This window comes from Serinus canaria, chromosome 20, assembly GCF_022539315.1.
Source record: "Serinus canaria isolate serCan28SL12 chromosome 20, serCan2020, whole genome shotgun sequence".
NCBI lineage: Eukaryota > Metazoa > Chordata > Aves > Passeriformes > Fringillidae > Serinus > Serinus canaria.
The window spans coordinates 5,870,541-5,886,552 of NC_066333.1; the positions used below are offsets into that span (position 1 = coordinate 5,870,541).

Consider the following 16,012-nt stretch of genomic DNA (forward strand, 5'->3'; position numbering starts at 1 on the left):
CTAAAAGCTTGGAAAATTCTGTGGGTGACATAAGAAAGGAAAAAATGTAATTCCTCCACCAAGAGGGCAAAGCAGTGTCCCTCAAACCCCTCGATTCTGTGCCAGGAGCAGGGAGATCCCGTGAGTACAGGGCTGCTTCATGTGTTCCCTGGTTGTTTTGATGAATAAGGTAGGTGGAAAAATCTGATTTCAAGGTGGTGCATAAAGATCACGATGCTTTTTATTTGCCTTTTTGCTCTAAATTTCTGGTCAAGACAGGTAAATGCGTCTGCATCTGGGAATGCTTCTCTTTCTTTGATGCTTTAACTGTTTCTCATTAGAAAATAGAATTTCTGCTGCACAAAAAAACCCAGCTTCCTGAAACTTATAAATCCCTAAAATGCTATAGAAGTCAAAACTCTGGGTTTTTATTTCTCCATCGACATACAGATTTTATTCAGTCATCAATGATTCTGAATCATGTTTTTGTTATGTTTCAACATAATCAAAATAATCTTAATATTTTACATGGCAGAACACACAAGAGGAAACAAAACAGGCAGATGAATTGTTTTGACACTTCTTCCTCTCAAATTCTCCCTAAAATCGACACCTTCTGTGACAATACTTTGATTTTGGCAAAACTGCCTGTGCTGCTGGGAAGATTGCACCATCTAAGGACTTTTTGACCAGGTCTAATTAGTAGCGTGGGTAGTGGGGCTACAAAGCACTTTGGCAGAATCACAGCAGTGGTGATTTGACAAGATCTAATTTTCCCTCCGGGAGACTCTTTGGGGAATAAATCTTCTCTTCAGTGACTAATTACCTGTTTGAAGAAGGAGAGCCCCATGGGTGAGGTGCTGAAGGTGAATTAAACTGCCTTCCTTAGGCCATTAACAACCTGCAAAGGGAGAAACTTTAGCAGGTAAAAAAGCAAGGAAAAGTTTTGCATGGAAAAATCATTGGCTTTTCTTTTTTGTAGCTTTCATACCACAGGAGAACAACAGTCTAAAGCTGTTTTTCTCCCCTTCTCTCTCCTTGGTCCTCACTTCTCAAAATGCAAGCCTCCCTCCTCACTCCCCAGGGTGCTTCTGCCCCCCCTCACCCAGGAGCACCCCTCCAGCCCTGCTGTCTCATCCACAGGTGGAACCCTCTCCTGCTCTGCTGATCATGGTCAACAAGACCTTAAACTACTGGGGTCCCAGTTTTGAGGAGGACGTTATCAACATCAACGTGGGCGGTCTGAGGCGGCGGCTCAGCTCCAGTGCGCTCTCCAAGTTCCCCGACACGCGCCTGGGCCGGCTGCTCTCCTGCGACTCGGAGGAGTCCATCCTGCAGCTCTGCGATGACTACGACGTGAGCGCCAGGGAGTTCTACTTCGACAGAAACCCCGGCTTCTTCCTCTACGTCCTCCATTTCTACCAGACAGGCAAGCTGCACGTCATGGAGGAGCTGTGCGTCTTCTCCTTCTGCCAGGAGATCGAGTACTGGGGCATCAACGAATTCTTCCTGGACTCCTGCTGCAGCTACCGCTACCACGAGCGCAAGCTGGAGAGCCGGCACCACAACTGGGATGAGGAGAGCGAGGTGAGCAGTGTGGACACGTCCCCTGATGAGATCTCTGACATCAACCACGACCTGCTGCGCTACAGCACCCTGCGCTGCGGCAATCTGCGCAAGCGCCTCTGGCTCACCATGGAGAACCCCGGCTACTCCATCCCCAGCAAGCTCTTCAGCTTCGTGTCCATCAGCGTGGTGCTGGTGTCCATAGCCACCATGTGCATCCACAGCATGCCCGAGTACCAGGAGGTGGATGAGAATGGCAACGTGCTCGATGAACCCATCCTGCACAAGCTGGAGTATTTCTGCATCTCCTGGTTCACCTTTGAAGTATCCTCCCGCCTCCTGCTCTCACCCAACCCCAGGAAGTTCTTCAAGCACCCACTGAACCTGATTGACATTGTCTCAGTGTTGCCCTTCTACTTCACCCTCCTGGTGGATGTGACCATGGGCAGTGACTCGGAGCTGGGCAACCTGGGCAAGGTGGTGCAGGTGTTTCGGCTCATGAGGATATTCCGGGTGCTGAAGCTGGCTCGGCACTCCACTGGACTGAGGTCACTGGGGGCCACCTTGAAGGTAAACTGGCTCTCTATCTCCTTACCTACTCCTTTAGTCTAGTGCCTAGTGGGGCTGAGAGTGACCTGCTGAGCAGGTAGCAGGCCAGCCAGCAGCTGCTGGGTCTGCCAGCACCAGTGTGTGTGGCTCAGGGCTGCTCCTGTCCCCATTCTGGGAAATGGGGAACTCTCCTAAGGGCATGCTGCCAGCTGACCAGAGGCCACTGTCCAACCCCTGGTGTCTGCTCATTTAGGGAAACAGAAATTCTGGTCCAGCTGAGTTGATACTTGAATGCTTCAGGATACAGTGAGGTTGGGACTGGCACAAAGCAATGCCAGAAAGAAAAGCAATGGGTGAGTTACATGGCTTGAGACAACCAGCCCCAGGCAGGGTCTATGCCCTCAGCAGAGCCTGGGTTTCCAGCAGCTGCCCCTCAGTGTGATGGAAAACTTGGCATGCAGAGCTGGGGGAAGCTGGTCCCAGGACCATGTGGTCCTCAGGAGAAAGGTCTGGAGGAAATGCTGACCAAGTGGAGGACCAGGATTCAGGTATACCTACAAGTGGCATTCCTGCAGGTCTGGTGAGAGGGTCCACATCGCTCATAACATGCCCCAAGGCTGTGTTTCTCCAGACCCCCACCCACAGCACCCCTGCTCTCTTCAGACAGACCCAAGGGCAACTTGAAATCTGTCATGCAATTGTCACTATCCTGGTGCTGCAGCCAGACCTCCATCACTGCAGTTCAGTGGTGAAGCAGGAGAGCTTCCACACCCAGTGTGGTTCTGCTCACCCCCACCATCTCTCCCCTCCATGCTCCTTCTGCTGAGGGCCATGTTCCTGAATCTGGGGAGAAGGAAACTCACCTCCTGTGCTTACACAGAAAATCCAGCCTGGTGCAGAGGCCAATTAGACTCAGCCTTTAATTGTCCCTGGTTCTTGGTGATTGCATCAACAGGAATCCTAAAGCTGATCCTTGAGCCTTCTCAGAGTGACACATGGTCCCGATGCCCCACCACACATGGGGGTCATGCTGGGCACAGGGGGATGATCAACAGGGCAAACATTGCCTCTTCTTGGGTCAATTGTGCAAATATCCCTGTGCTTTACCCCCTTCAAACAACTGGTGCACCACACAAATGGCCAAGGAAGCAATCTTTGTAAGAGAGCCTGAAATTCAACCAAAGGGCCACTCTCCTCCCCCTCAGTGCCTGGCGTGGGAGAGAGCTGCAGCTCCTGGTGCTGCTCCCTCTGAAGGGCCATGTCAGGGATGAGTAGCTGGGGACACCCTGTTTTTGCTGCTGCAGCAGTGACAGGGCTGGCATGGGGTGTACTGGCATTGGCTGCTGGGGTTGGACCTGTTCCCATGGCTGAGTCATGGAGGAAAGCAACCATTGAGTGTGAATAGGGATGAGGATGGGCAGCAGGAAAGGTCTTCTGCCAGCTTCTGCTCTGACGCAGGATCAGCCCTGCCCAGAGCTAATCATGCAGAGCCCACAGAGCATCAGAATATTCCTGGCATCCTCAAAACCTGCTGAGAACAGGCTCCAGGGTGGGTTGCTTGAAATGAAGATGCCTCAAGTCCTGCCTGCATCATACTTGCTTCTGAACACTCACCTTGAAAGGGCACTGACAAGTGACAGACCCAGGTAAAACTGCTGGTGAAATTTAAGTAAACTTGCACAGGTGGAAAGGATTCCCTAAGTCCTGCTGGTGCTCCATCCAAGCATGAACATCACCTATCAGCAAAGCAGGCACTGATGGACTCATGTGCGTATTACTAAGCAGCAAAGGAGATCTGGGGAGCCGGCAGCATCGCGGCTCCGGCTTCTGACGAGCAGCTGATTCACCCAGTGACGTGCTGGAAAGTGCCCCTTCCTGGGGACTCCGTAGCCAGCTCTAAATGAGGATGAGCAAAGACACAAATCTGATGCAGCAGCTTGGCATGGTGATTTAGTGGGCACATAAATTACAACGTCTTGTTAATCATCATTTACTTCCTATTGCGAGAGCAGAAAGCAGGAGCAGAGCAGTGGAGGCTGTTAACAGCCAGGAAGCGGGAGCGATGGCTCTGGCAAGCTGAGTGATTGTTCCCCTGCCACCAGAGTTCTAGCAGAGGGAATTCTGCCATTTGTGCATTGTAAACCCTGAACAGCCCTCAGATTGCTTGGGGCTTGATCCACAGCGTGTTTAATTTGAGAAGAGGCTTCCTACATGTCTCTGCTCTTCCTCCCTGCCATGCCCGACATCCATTACTGCTACTGCAGCTCTGTGGTGGGGGTTGGAGCCCCTCTCCCACTGGCTGTCAATAGATGTTGGTCCCTGGGTAATTACAGCACATACAGGGATCTTCAGGAGTTGCTGTCTGTCCCCTCAGGGGCCTAAATGCATAAAGAGGCTGGAACTCTGCACATCCCTGCTGTCACTACCATGGGCCATCTTTGCTCAGTCTCCACACTGCTGTTTCTGGCAAGACTCAAAGTGAGCTCTTCCATTCCGATTGTCTTCTGCTGTACTGGAGGGAAGGTGTGCATTTGGCAGGAACCTGGAGAGACTGCTGCTTGGAGGGCTTTTTGCTGGAGTCTTTTATTACCTAGCATTGCCTCCCCCAAGGCTGGCTGCTTGCTAAGCCTGCAACCCACCCTAACCCTGGTTAAAACTGCATCCCACCCAAACCCTATCCAAGCCTGCACCCCACCCAACCCTTGGCTAAACCTGCATTCCATCTGAACCCTGGCTAAGCCTGCATCCCATTCAAACCATGGCTAAAACTGCATCCCAGCCAAACCCCAGCTGCAGCTGCCTTCCCCCTCAATCAATGAGCAAACCAGAAGTTTTGCAGATAAAGGGCTACAAATAGATGGCAGCCAGTGCCTGAGAATCAGCTGGGAGTTTTCTGGAGCCTTCCCTGTGCTGCAAACCCTGACCCTGCATGCAAATTGAAGCAGCAGGAGCTATGGAGCTGCCTGACTTCCCCTTTGCCTTCCCCCTCCAACACATCCCAGGGCCAGAACTGATACTCTTTAAAAATGCATGAGGTTATTCAGGGCTGCTGGTCCCCAGCTGGGATATACAGACCTGCTGTTAACTTCCAGCCAGGAGCAGGTCATTCTTGGCCAAGTGATACACCCTTGGCTCTGAGCTCTTTGTCCTCCTCAAGGAGCTCCCTTGGCACTGCTATAGGGCATTGCAGTCACAGGTGAGGGAGGAAAAAGGAAGAAGGAGGAGAAAGGGTAGGAAGAGGAGGTTATTTGGTATTACTGGCATTATCTGAGGAGATTTTGCCAGCTGTCTAAGCAAAGTCTCCTCATTCCCTGCCATGAATCCACCTCCTTTTAAGTCTCATCCTGACCACAGAATCCTTTTTCCACATCTGCTACTATTTGCTTTGCTCAAATGTTGTTTCCTTTAGCTGTTATGTGGTCTCCAATAAAGCATTCTCTGCTTGTTAGGAGACTGGGAAAAAATCCCCACAATCAGAGCTCTGCTTTCTTTTTCCCAAAAGATGAAGAGCAAGCTGGCAGGTCAGTGGGCAGAAACATCAAAAAAATTCACTTATGGCAGTCAAGAAGTAATTGGACAAAGCCATGCTGGGAGGATGGTGGTGGCAGCCTGTCCCCTGGCAGTCCCTTCCCAGCATGACTTGCTGCCTGGTCCTCCAACTGCCCACTGCCTTTTCCCCCTGGGCTTCTGCCACAGGTTTATACTTTGTTCAGATATTAGGAATATAAAAAGAAAGATCGCAGCACGAAGGTTTTAGGTTGAAACCAGAGAAATGATGTCTTCTTCAAGGAGCACTGCATTTCACTGCCATCAGAGCTGGGTGTCCCATTGCTCTGTTCCCACCAAGGCTCCTAGATCCCTTGGGTTGTATTTCATCAAGCTGGGGCTTGCAGCACCCTGTAGGATGGGTGCTAAGACCAGCCCATGCTGACACTGGATGGGTCTCTGGACTGTCCTGATGACCAGGGATGTTTGGTTTCATGTCAGCTCTGATGTGATGTTTCTACGTGTGTGTAACAAAGGGTTTCATGAATGCTGAGGCTCAGTGGTGTTGGGGTACAGGAGGGACCTTGGGGCTCAGGGGTCCCCAGGGAGCCTGGCCTGAGACCTGGGTAAGAGCTGAGCTGAGCCTGCAGCACAGACCACGTCCTCCCTGCGAGCAGTGCCAGCGACTCAGGAAGGTACAAATTGCTTCTTTTAGTGGCTGCCTATTAGGTGGTTTCTGGGGACCTGCCAAGATAAAAGGAAAATGTGCTAAATATTGTTAGCTGAGATCAGGCCAGAGTGAGTGCTGGAGGCAGGGGAGCAGCTTCTGACGGGGATCCCTGGCTGGGGAGCCCAGATCTGTCTTCCCTCCCAGCACTCACAGGCTGGTGGAGTGCAGAGAGGCAGCTGTGGGTGCCAGGAATGATTCCTGGCTGCACCACTTGCTCCAGATGTGAGTCACTCCTGCTCCATTCCAGCCCACCCTTGGAGCAGGACATCCCACAGCAGGGGTGGATGGAGGCACTGGAATCCCTGTGGAGAGTGCAGGGAGTCTGTGCAGGGCTGCATTTGCACTGTGGGATCCCTGTGTCCTGATCAGTGGCCCCCACTGACCAAGGCTCTGCTTTCCCTTCCAGCACAGCTACAGGGAGGTGGGGATCCTGCTGCTCTACCTGGCTGTGGGGGTCTCTGTCTTCTCTGGCGTGGCCTACACTGCTGAGAAGGAGGAAGACGTCGGCTTCGACACCATCCCAGCGTGCTGGTGGTGGGGCACGGTCAGCATGACCACCGTGGGCTACGGGGACGTGGTGCCCGTCACCGTGGCAGGGAAGCTGGCGGCCTCGGGCTGCATCCTGGGGGGCATCCTGGTCGTGGCACTGCCCATCACCATCATCTTCAACAAGTTCTCCCACTTCTACCGCAAGCAGAAGGCGCTGGAGGCGGCCGTGAGGAACAGCGGCAAGAAGGAGCCCGAGGAGGGCGGGAGCACCTCCAGCCGCGACCGCGACTCCGAGGCTCTGAGCGAGACCTCCCTGGACAGGGGCAGCCCCGACCGCCGTGGTCTGACCCCCGGTGCCCACCCCAGCCCCTGAGCCCTTGCTCTGCAGCCCTGGGGCAAGTGGGACCTGCTGGGACCCACCTGGGACCCGCTGGGACCCACCTGGGGCACCTGGGACCTGCTCACGGTGAGCACGGCGCCGGGACACGGTGGAGGAGCCACGGCTCGCATCACCCTGTGAAGGACAGGAGGGGTTGGAGGAGATGCCCAGGGCGTGCTGGCTGCTTCCAGGCCCTGTGCCTGCCTGGATGTGTCTCAGCCTTCACCTTGCTCACCTGTGGCTGCAAAGGGAGGTTGTGGTGCTGGATATACCCCTGCCAGAAAGGGAGGCAGAGAATAAGAAATACAAGTAAGCCCTGATCAGGCACTGCCCCAGGTGTATGGAGAGGGGTTTTCCTCTGCCCTAACATTTTGTGTTGTCCAGGGTGAGGTTAAATAGCTCAAGGATGAGGCAGCCCTCACCAGGCTGGCAGCCCTTACAGATCCTGTGCCATGTCAGCTCCAGCCCCAGCCTTGTCCTACCCCCAGCAGGAAACAGGCTCAAAAGGCTCAACTGCCCCTCCAGCCATAAAGGAAAGGGGCCTGGGAACGAGCCTGTGTGGGAGGAGAGGTAGTGTCCAGCTCAGGGTGAGCCCCATGGGAGTGGGATTGACTGAACCCCACCTTCTTTCCATTGCTGGGATTTATCTGCTCTCCTGCACTGCCACTGCGGGGACCCGCAGGGATCTGGGGCTGTGCTGGGAGTGTGGCACAGCTGGGAGCACTGCCCACACATGGGGGAGGGACACTGCCCACACACCTGGGGATGGCCAGGATGGCAGAAGGAACACTGTCCTCTGAGGCAGCAGCCCTCAAAGGGGTCAAGCTGGGGGAACTGAGGAGCCAATTCCAGTAGGGCTGTCCCCCAAGCCCTCGTCTCCCTCACCCCAGCCCCTAGCCTGGCTTTATCCTGCCTCTTCCCTCCCTGTCTCAGGGCCAGGCAGGGCCAGGAGGGCTGTAAGGAGGGGGTCACACTGTCCCAGGTGTCCTCACAGGGAGCTGAGCTCCCCAAGTGCCACTGCACTCACCTTCCCCCTGCAGGGAGAGAGCTGGGGCAGAGGGGACCTTGCACTGCTTTTGTCACCACAGCCTCTGAGCACCTCACAGCCAGGCAGGGAGGTCGGCCTGGAGCACAAACCCCTTCCTGCCTGGAACCCCAGCCCACCTGAGCACTTTCAGGGCACAGCATTAATTCCCTACAGAGCTTTTCCTCGCCCTCCCACCCTGTTCTCTGTTTGGAAATTGTGCAGCTCTGTTGCACACAGAAGAGTGCACCCAGCAATGCCTGTTTTGAGCAGGAGAAACGTGCATCCCACAATCCCAAACCACCTCAAACACACTTCAAAGGCTGCTGGATGACCCCAGGTACCTGGACCATGGCTTTGCTGCTTCTTGTCCTGGCTGTAGTTGCTGGTCCTGGCTCTGCCCGTAGCCATCTGCTGGTCACAGGCAAGGAAAGCCAACACTGCTGCAGGTCCAGCCTTTCCAAGCCCAGTGGGACTCAGGGAGGGTCCCCAAGGAGTGGTGGTGTGGGATGGGAGGGTGCTCACGCTTCTGGCATCATCAAGTCTTCCAGTACCAACTCCATGGTCAGCTCTGTGCTTATTCCTGCTGGGAGCTGGGACTGGAGAGCAGCACCCTCTGCTCCAACCAGCTCCTGCTGCACTGTTACTTGAATACAGGAAGGAGTTTCCCCTTCTCAACATAAATATTCCAGTAGCAAAATGTATTCAAATGTGAAGAGTAAATTATATCTATTAATGAAAAAGCATTATGCAAATAATTAGGAGCATGTAAATTAATTTTCTATCTATGCATGGGATGCATACTGTATATTTTATTAAAGACCTCAATGACCTGCTGTGGATGCTGGTTTCTGTTTTGTGGCAGCTGGATGTGCTCATGCAGCCCACAGGCTGAGCCAGGGCTGGGTCAGGGTGAGCAGGAGCAGCCAAGCTGCTCCCACAGTGCTGCAGGTCCCTGTCAGCCACCCCCAGCCCCACCCTGGAGCCCAGCAGAGTTCCCACCTCAGCCCTGCTCTGGATGTGGGATGCTGTGGGATGCAGGATGCTCTCTAGCTGACAGCTGTCCTCATGCCTGGACCACTGCTGTCATCCTGGCTGGAGCAGTTGGAGTAACCCACCCTCCTGAGGCTCAGTGAACGAGGCATTCCTGGGGTGTGAGGAAATGTCTTGGAGCTGGTGGGCTCTGGGAAAAGCCCCTCAGGGAGCCAGGCATCACAGCTGGGAGGGAGGAAATCCTGGTGCTGTCTGTGGCTCTCTGATGCTCTGAAATGAAGAGGGGTCTCTAGGCTGTTGATCTGCAGGGCTGGCTGGGGAGGGCACCACTGCTCTCCCTGTGTCAGGTGCACTACTCTGCTGGGCATGATGGGGTAAAAACAGTTCAATCTTTATTCCTTTGAGAGCTTTCCCATTAAAAAAATTAAAAATCCACATCCTGCCAATCATTGCAAGGCAAAAGCTGCCCTGCCTTGGGGGCTACAAGCAAAGCAGGATCTGTGAGCCCCTCTGGCACGTGGCAAAGTCACATCAGAGGGGGCTGGGGCACGAGAGCTCCGAGCTCAGCTTTGGGAAAGCCACGAAAGATGTTTTCTTTTTTTAGCCTCCTGCTCTCTGTGAAGACATTAGGATTTGTATGGCTCTGAGTAAGTGCACTAGGAAAATCCTCCCACTGCTGTGCAGGCAGATCTGGCAGAGCTGGAGCTGTGCAGAGCAGGAAGGTGCCCAGCAGCAGAGTGGGTGAGCACAGCCCACGCTCCCCAGCGAGGCTGAGCAGCACTGGGCTGCAAGGACAGGCCCCACTTCCTAGTGCTAAGGCTAGTAGGAAACTCGTGTTCTTCTGCTAATCCCTAATCAGTTTTCCTGAGTGGCTGCATTTTCATTTGATACAGTGGGTAAATCAATTACACACTTTATCAGGTTATTCCTACAAAGCTGCTTTCCACATTCACCAAATGATTGACTAAAGCATGACTCTCTTGCCTCCAGGGAATGGTGATTAAGGAGTGACCTTATTAAGCTATTTAATGCAGCTGAGAATTAGACAACTCTGCTCAAAGAGAGAAAGTAAACTTCATTACCTTTGTTTAAAACTTCATTTCCTTTGCCAACTTTCAGATCCATGACTACCCTGAGCATGGTCTGTGCGCTTGGCTGGTAATTAGGAAACCAGGAGATTTTAAAGGGCTTCATCTATAGGAAGGAAAGACTCCTCACTGGTAGTGTTTCTGGGATCTCTCCTGCTCACAGATTCCTACAACCCTGCTGACCTCAGCAAAAATCAGTTCTCACTGATTGAGCTCACTGCTTGACACACTGAATCAGTGTTACTTCAATTTGCTGAACTGTGCAAGGAGATCAGTAAAAACAAACAGTGCAGTAATTCCATTTGTCTTTGTGCTTTTTACAAAATAATGCTAAACCACTTTTGCCTTGTAGTGAGACAGCCCCAAGGTCTGCATATACTTATGGCTTCACTTTAGCCTTTACCTGAACCCAAGCTGTTAACTTAGTTGTAGGAAAAACACAAAATCAAGATTTCTATTCTAACCATCTGAGAGAGCCAAATGAGCAGCCTTGAAGGCATGGAATCAAATTAACCAAATGTGCCTAGACAGGTGACACCATTTCAGGGAATAAACCCCAGAGGTCAGGCATGCAGGGAGGCACAGCACCAGCAGTGCACCTTCACATCCAGACCTCGAGTCTGCTGAGAGCAGCACAGTGGGAAAAAACCTGCCCCACATTCCTTTCAAGATCATGCTCTCTGTAGTGAAGGAATATTGGCTCAGAGCTTGTGAGCCCCTTGGGCTGAGGAAAATGCACACTGCAGCTCAGCTGTCTGCTGGCTGTGCACAGACAGGACTGCAAGAGGCTGCTGTCACCACACAGGATGGGACTCAGGGACTCTGGGCTCCCTCCACGTCCAGCACTCTATTGATTTGGACAGCAACACCCTAGAGGGGAGCAGAATAGTCCTTTACAGATGGAATTTAATTGTTTTAAACTTTTTAAACCCATTGGCTTTTGTCCTGGGCTCTTAAATTAAAGAGCAATTAACTTTCAGTCTAGAAAGAGCTGATGGGTATTTCCTGGTTTGACTCATCAAAATTTTGCCAAAATGATTAGTGAAATGAAAAATTGTCAACTCTCGAGGCAGGGCTGTCAGCCAACACTCAAAGCATTTATCCAAGCTCAGACTCTTTTGGCCTGTGGACAGCAGGAAATGGTACAAAATGAAGGTGTAGAAAATGAGTAGCTGGGCAAAAAGGACACTGGCACAGCAGTTCCTGTACCTTATTGCTTATAATTAATACAAACTGCTGGTGCTGTGGGCTTAGTGGAGAGCTGATTTTCCCTTATGGGGGAGAAAACCAAGGCTAAGCATCAGCCCCAGCTCGGGGGTACCTGTTGTTGCTGGGTTTGTTAGCCACATGCAGAAGTTTGTGCAGCAGGTGCAGTGCTGCCAGCACGGAGGGAGTGCACACAAGCACCCCCTGGTATGGCTGCACAACCCTCCCTGCCTTTGCTCTGGGGCTCCACAATATCCTGGTAATGCTGCTGAGAAGATGTGAGAGCTCCAGGCTTCCCCAGTTACTAGAAAAGCCTGCAGCCTCCCTCCCTTTGATTTCCAGCTCCTTCCCAACACTTAAAAGCTCAGATCTATTTTGTTTCTTCCGGAATTGCTAACCAAAGCTGACTCCTGAATGAATTCTGTCTCTGCTCCAGTTAGTCATCCCTCCAGGACAGATTTAGTAACTGCTCAGGGAAACCACATCGAAGCCAACAGTTCACCATTGGAAGGCAGCACCCACTCACTGTCAGCTTCATCTTTCCCTGAGCTAGAAAGCTCAAAGTGCAGCAAGCGAGCCAGAATTAGGAGCGAGCCTCTAGCCTCACCTGTTGTGTAGGAAGGGGGATAAAATGGTATGTACCTAGCCCCAAATGTGCCTGCAGGCTCAGGGAAGCTGCTGCAGACAGCAGGGACCTACAGCAGAGCTCAGCATCCCCATCTGCCAAAGCACCCCATGGGCAATCATCCTTCCTGCAAGGCTGGAGCTCCAGGCAGGGCTGCTGTGCTCCTCCCTGTTGGGACTGCCTGAGCATCACCTCCTGAACCCCACAGAGCTGCCAGCACATGGAGCTGCTCCTCTGCTCAAGCAATCTCATCCTGAGCTGCAGAATTAGTGAAGTTTTAAAACATGTTCACTGCCTATGTTCTGAAAGCTTGTGCTCTCCTCCAGAACGTTGCATAACATTGGCTGAGTCGAGGTGCATCATGTTAGAACTTGTCCTGGTAAACAGCAACACCCCCAAGTACTGCCATGCATAAATGTGAGACACAATACTGATGCTTTCAGGTAGGGACAGTTTATTTGCCCCTTTGAACAAATAAGGCAAGATATTTGAGAAAGATCAAACAAAATCTCCTGTATCAAACTGAGAGGAATGCAATAAAAGTTACTGTTCCATACATATACAAACTAAAGACCCAACAGAATTATATACAAACAGCCAGATCTTACAAAACAGCATTTCAAGTCAGCAGTTTATGCCAGTGTTGCTAATTTCTTTGTTACAAAAAAAGTTAAAGCTACAAACTTCACATTTGTTAAGTCTCACATGACTGACACCATCAGTATCTCTGGGTTTTAGAAGCAAAGAGAATGATTTGTCCAGAACCCTTTTCAAATGCAGATGAGCCCAAGGAGCACATGAATGCAGCTTCACAATTATGCAAGTTTTTTGCTTAAAACTTTGTCAAAACATCCTTCCCTTATGGTACCAGCCCTGGTCATAGCTTGGAGGACTCTGAGGGATGAACAGGTTCTGTGCTCCCAGACAATCTACAAAGGGACCAAAAAGGGAAATATTTTTTCCAACAAACTGAAAATCAGTGAAGGAAAAAATAATTCCTCTGCACTACAGCTCCAAATGCAAGAAACATCATTAAGTCTCACCCACTGCAAACATTTTAGAAAGGTTCAAAGACAGTTAAGCCATTGGACCAGTTTTAGTTATTTTGGTTCGTTTGCTATATTTTAAGACAATCACGTCAGCAAAGCAGAGTATTTCAAGAGTGCTTACATTCAGTTACAGCAGTCACAGGTTGCATATTCTGTAAATAGACACCACCTCGTGGTGTTTCACCTTAAAGTTGGGGTTTCTAATGCCCTCTGATCTTTACAGTTATCTATACAGTGCAGAGGAAAAAATCCTTCCAGCAGAACAGGCTTGACCCACGCCACACAGGCAGTGCACAATTTACCATGCCACAGACCTCTGTGTCTGTCACACCAGAGGTGCTGGGCCAAATCCACCCAAGTGACTTCTACAAGATCCAACACTGACCAGAGAACTCCCTGCTAAGTTGGAGGAGTTTCTTTGATGCAAAGGATGCTCATGAAAATTGCTCATCATTAAGACATGGTTAGAGCAAAGCCTACTGCACAGATCCAGATGAGCCCAGCAGGAGCCCTGATGTTCCCTAGCACCTGGGGCTGTCAGGTTGCTGGCTGTCCCAGGATGTACTCCTCCTGCAGCACCCTCCATACACTGCTTACTGCCTCCCTTTTCCTTAGGGACAGCTGGGATCCCACTGCATTAGCAAACTGAGACAAACCCAGCAATGAGGGTAAGGATGGCTTGGTTCCTTTCACAGCTGTGGAGCAGAACTGTGAGCAGCAGCCAAGAGCCTGCTCCAGTGGGGAAACAAGACCCTACAGAAACATGAAACAAACACATCACCTCTGTAGCAGCATTTGATTCAGGAGACACTGCTGTTTAATCATCTGGGTGATGTACCAAGGCCTAGCTCAGCAGCACGACGTGGAAACTGTTCCCTCTATCAGAACAAAATAAAAAAACATTGGTAGAAACACTTGCTCTGCCCAGACATTCCATCCTATGCTAGGCACACCTAGAACTGCACAGCTGTGCTGTTAGAGCCCAGGGGGCAGAGGCACTGCTCAGTCTGTGCCCTGCACACAGGCTTTGTTTTACTCTCCACTCTGATGTGAGCTGATTGCACCATCCTCACAGTGATTGTCCGTGCTTGGGGCATTGGGGCTGATTGAGCTATGCTGGGCAGGGATGGCAGGGAAATTAAAAACAACACAAGAGCATCCAGAGGAGCTGGAAGAGGTTCAGTCTCTTCCATTCCAGCACATTGGTAATTGTCTTCTCATCCAGATCAACTCCACCTCTGCTCCACCACCATAGATGCACATCTTTGTTAATTTAACAGTCTTTACTTTCAGTTTGACTCTCCTGATGTGCTAAACCTTGCAGAAATGTGAAGGATTGTGAAATCAAGTTTTTATTCAAGCATCCAAAGATGTAAATTTGAAATGAAGCCCATAAAATATTTCACAAGCTGTGGAGATTTTTAAGTCCTCTTAGACACAGCTGAAGTACCTAATTCCTGAGAGAGTTCACACAACTTCCACCATTCAAACGCTGTTTCCTTTTCCCAGCTCTCCATTCTCAGCAGGCTCTCCCTGAAGGACATTTCCAAACAGACAGACAAAGGGGTATCAGATCACTGACTGGCTTTTGGTTTTAAGTGGGTGTGGATTTTAAATTACAGAATGTAATTTCTCATGGAGGCACAACATGCTTTATCTACTTATAGAAATTCATGAAGTACACAAAACGAGGACAAAACTGAGGTCTTGAAGAAATCACACTTGCTTAAAGCACACAGTGTAAGGCATGGGGCTTATTACAGGCTTTTTAAAACTAAGATTTAAGTTTCTTTCAAAAGGCTGGAACAGTTTGTACATGTTCTCACCTGCTCTCTTCAGTGACCTAAAACTTATCAGTACCTTAACAGTAGAAACAGTTAACAGCTTGAAATTGAGTCTGTGCATTCACAAAGGAAAACAAAAACAAAAAACCCACAAAAGAATCAGCTGTTACAGACAACCATCTGCATTAACTTAAACCAAAATAGACTCCTGAAAGTTCAGTTGAAAAGACAGTGAGCCAACGTTCATTAGCCAATTTCTATCTGGTTCCTCTGGTTTAAAAACAACCCTCCTAAAAACAGTAACAGAACTCTTTTGGAATTACGTTTTAAATACAAGTCTAACATTAAAACATACAATCAGGATTTTCCACATGACGGCATTCCTGAGTTCACAAAAGGTGCTATGGAAAAATAAACGAGCAGAAGTATTGCCCTCTATTTTGCTAGCATATTTCAATAGAAATCAATCTGTTCAGTAGTCATAAAAGCAAGGGGCTGATTGTTTGAGGGTGGAAGAAGGTTCCCCTGTGGCTCAGAAGTTCTGCTGCCGCCGCTTCTTGGCCTCGATGGCGTCGAGGATGGGCTGGCGCTTGGACTGGTACTTCTGGCGAATCTCCTCGATCTCCTGCTCCATCATGGGGTCCAGGGCAGAGAGCCTCTTCTGGAGCTCATCCACGCTCCAAGTCTTCAGCTAGCAGGGAGACAAGAGAGGAACAGAGACTGGCATCAGTGCAAGCACCACCTGCCCACCTGCAGGGATCCTGCCGCTCCTCTGGCAGCCACAGAGATCTTCCAGCAGGGAAAGACACCAAGAGCTCTGCTCCAGGCTGCTGCCCTCAGTGAGGGTGGTGTGAGCCCCAGGATACTGCTGCTGCTCATTTCACAGGTACATTACATGCTCTGGTTGCTGGCAGTGTGAGCACACAACCAAACAGTGAAAAGTTTCCCCCATGGAGTTGCTTTTCTAATGCTTTGTTTTGGAGGCTTAGGACAGAAATGCTGCACTGAGATGGAAGGAAAGCAAAGTTCTCCTCTCCCTTCTTTGCAACTAAACCTCCTAATGCT

At 50.7% G+C, this 16,012-nt stretch overlaps 2 protein-coding genes across 2 annotated transcripts in view; one reads left to right on the top strand and one right to left on the bottom strand.

Annotated features, from left to right (window-relative positions):
• Positions 1 to 1,149: 1,149 nt before the first annotated feature.
• On the top strand, positions 1,150 to 7,172 carry KCNS1 (potassium voltage-gated channel modifier subfamily S member 1). The gene is made up of 2 exons (XM_009092973.4): positions 1,150 to 2,115; positions 6,717 to 7,172. Exons 1-2 carry the CDS (start codon positions 1,150 to 1,152, stop codon positions 7,170 to 7,172), a joined length of 1,422 nt encoding a protein of 473 aa, XP_009091221.1.
• Positions 7,173 to 12,551: 5,379 nt separating this feature from the next.
• STK4 (serine/threonine kinase 4) overlaps positions 12,552 to 16,012 on the bottom strand; it is a 46,814-nt gene continuing 43,353 nt past the window's right edge. The window contains exon 11 of the mRNA XM_050982091.1: positions 12,552 to 15,638. Coding sequence (XP_050838048.1) covers positions 15,480 to 15,638 — 159 coding nt within the window. The 3' untranslated portion in view covers positions 12,552 to 15,479. The remainder of the gene's footprint in view (positions 15,639 to 16,012) is intronic.

Bases quoted from the DNA above. Each gene is read 5' to 3' on its own strand.
- KCNS1 (XM_009092973.4), top strand. From the start codon at position 1,150: ATGGTCAACAAGACCTTAAACTACTGGGGTCCCAGTTTTGAGGAGGAC. The intron at 2,116-6,716 runs GTAAACTGGCTC...TTTCCCTTCCAG, and splicing joins CACTGGGGGCCACCTTGAAG to CACAGCTACAGGGAGGTGGG.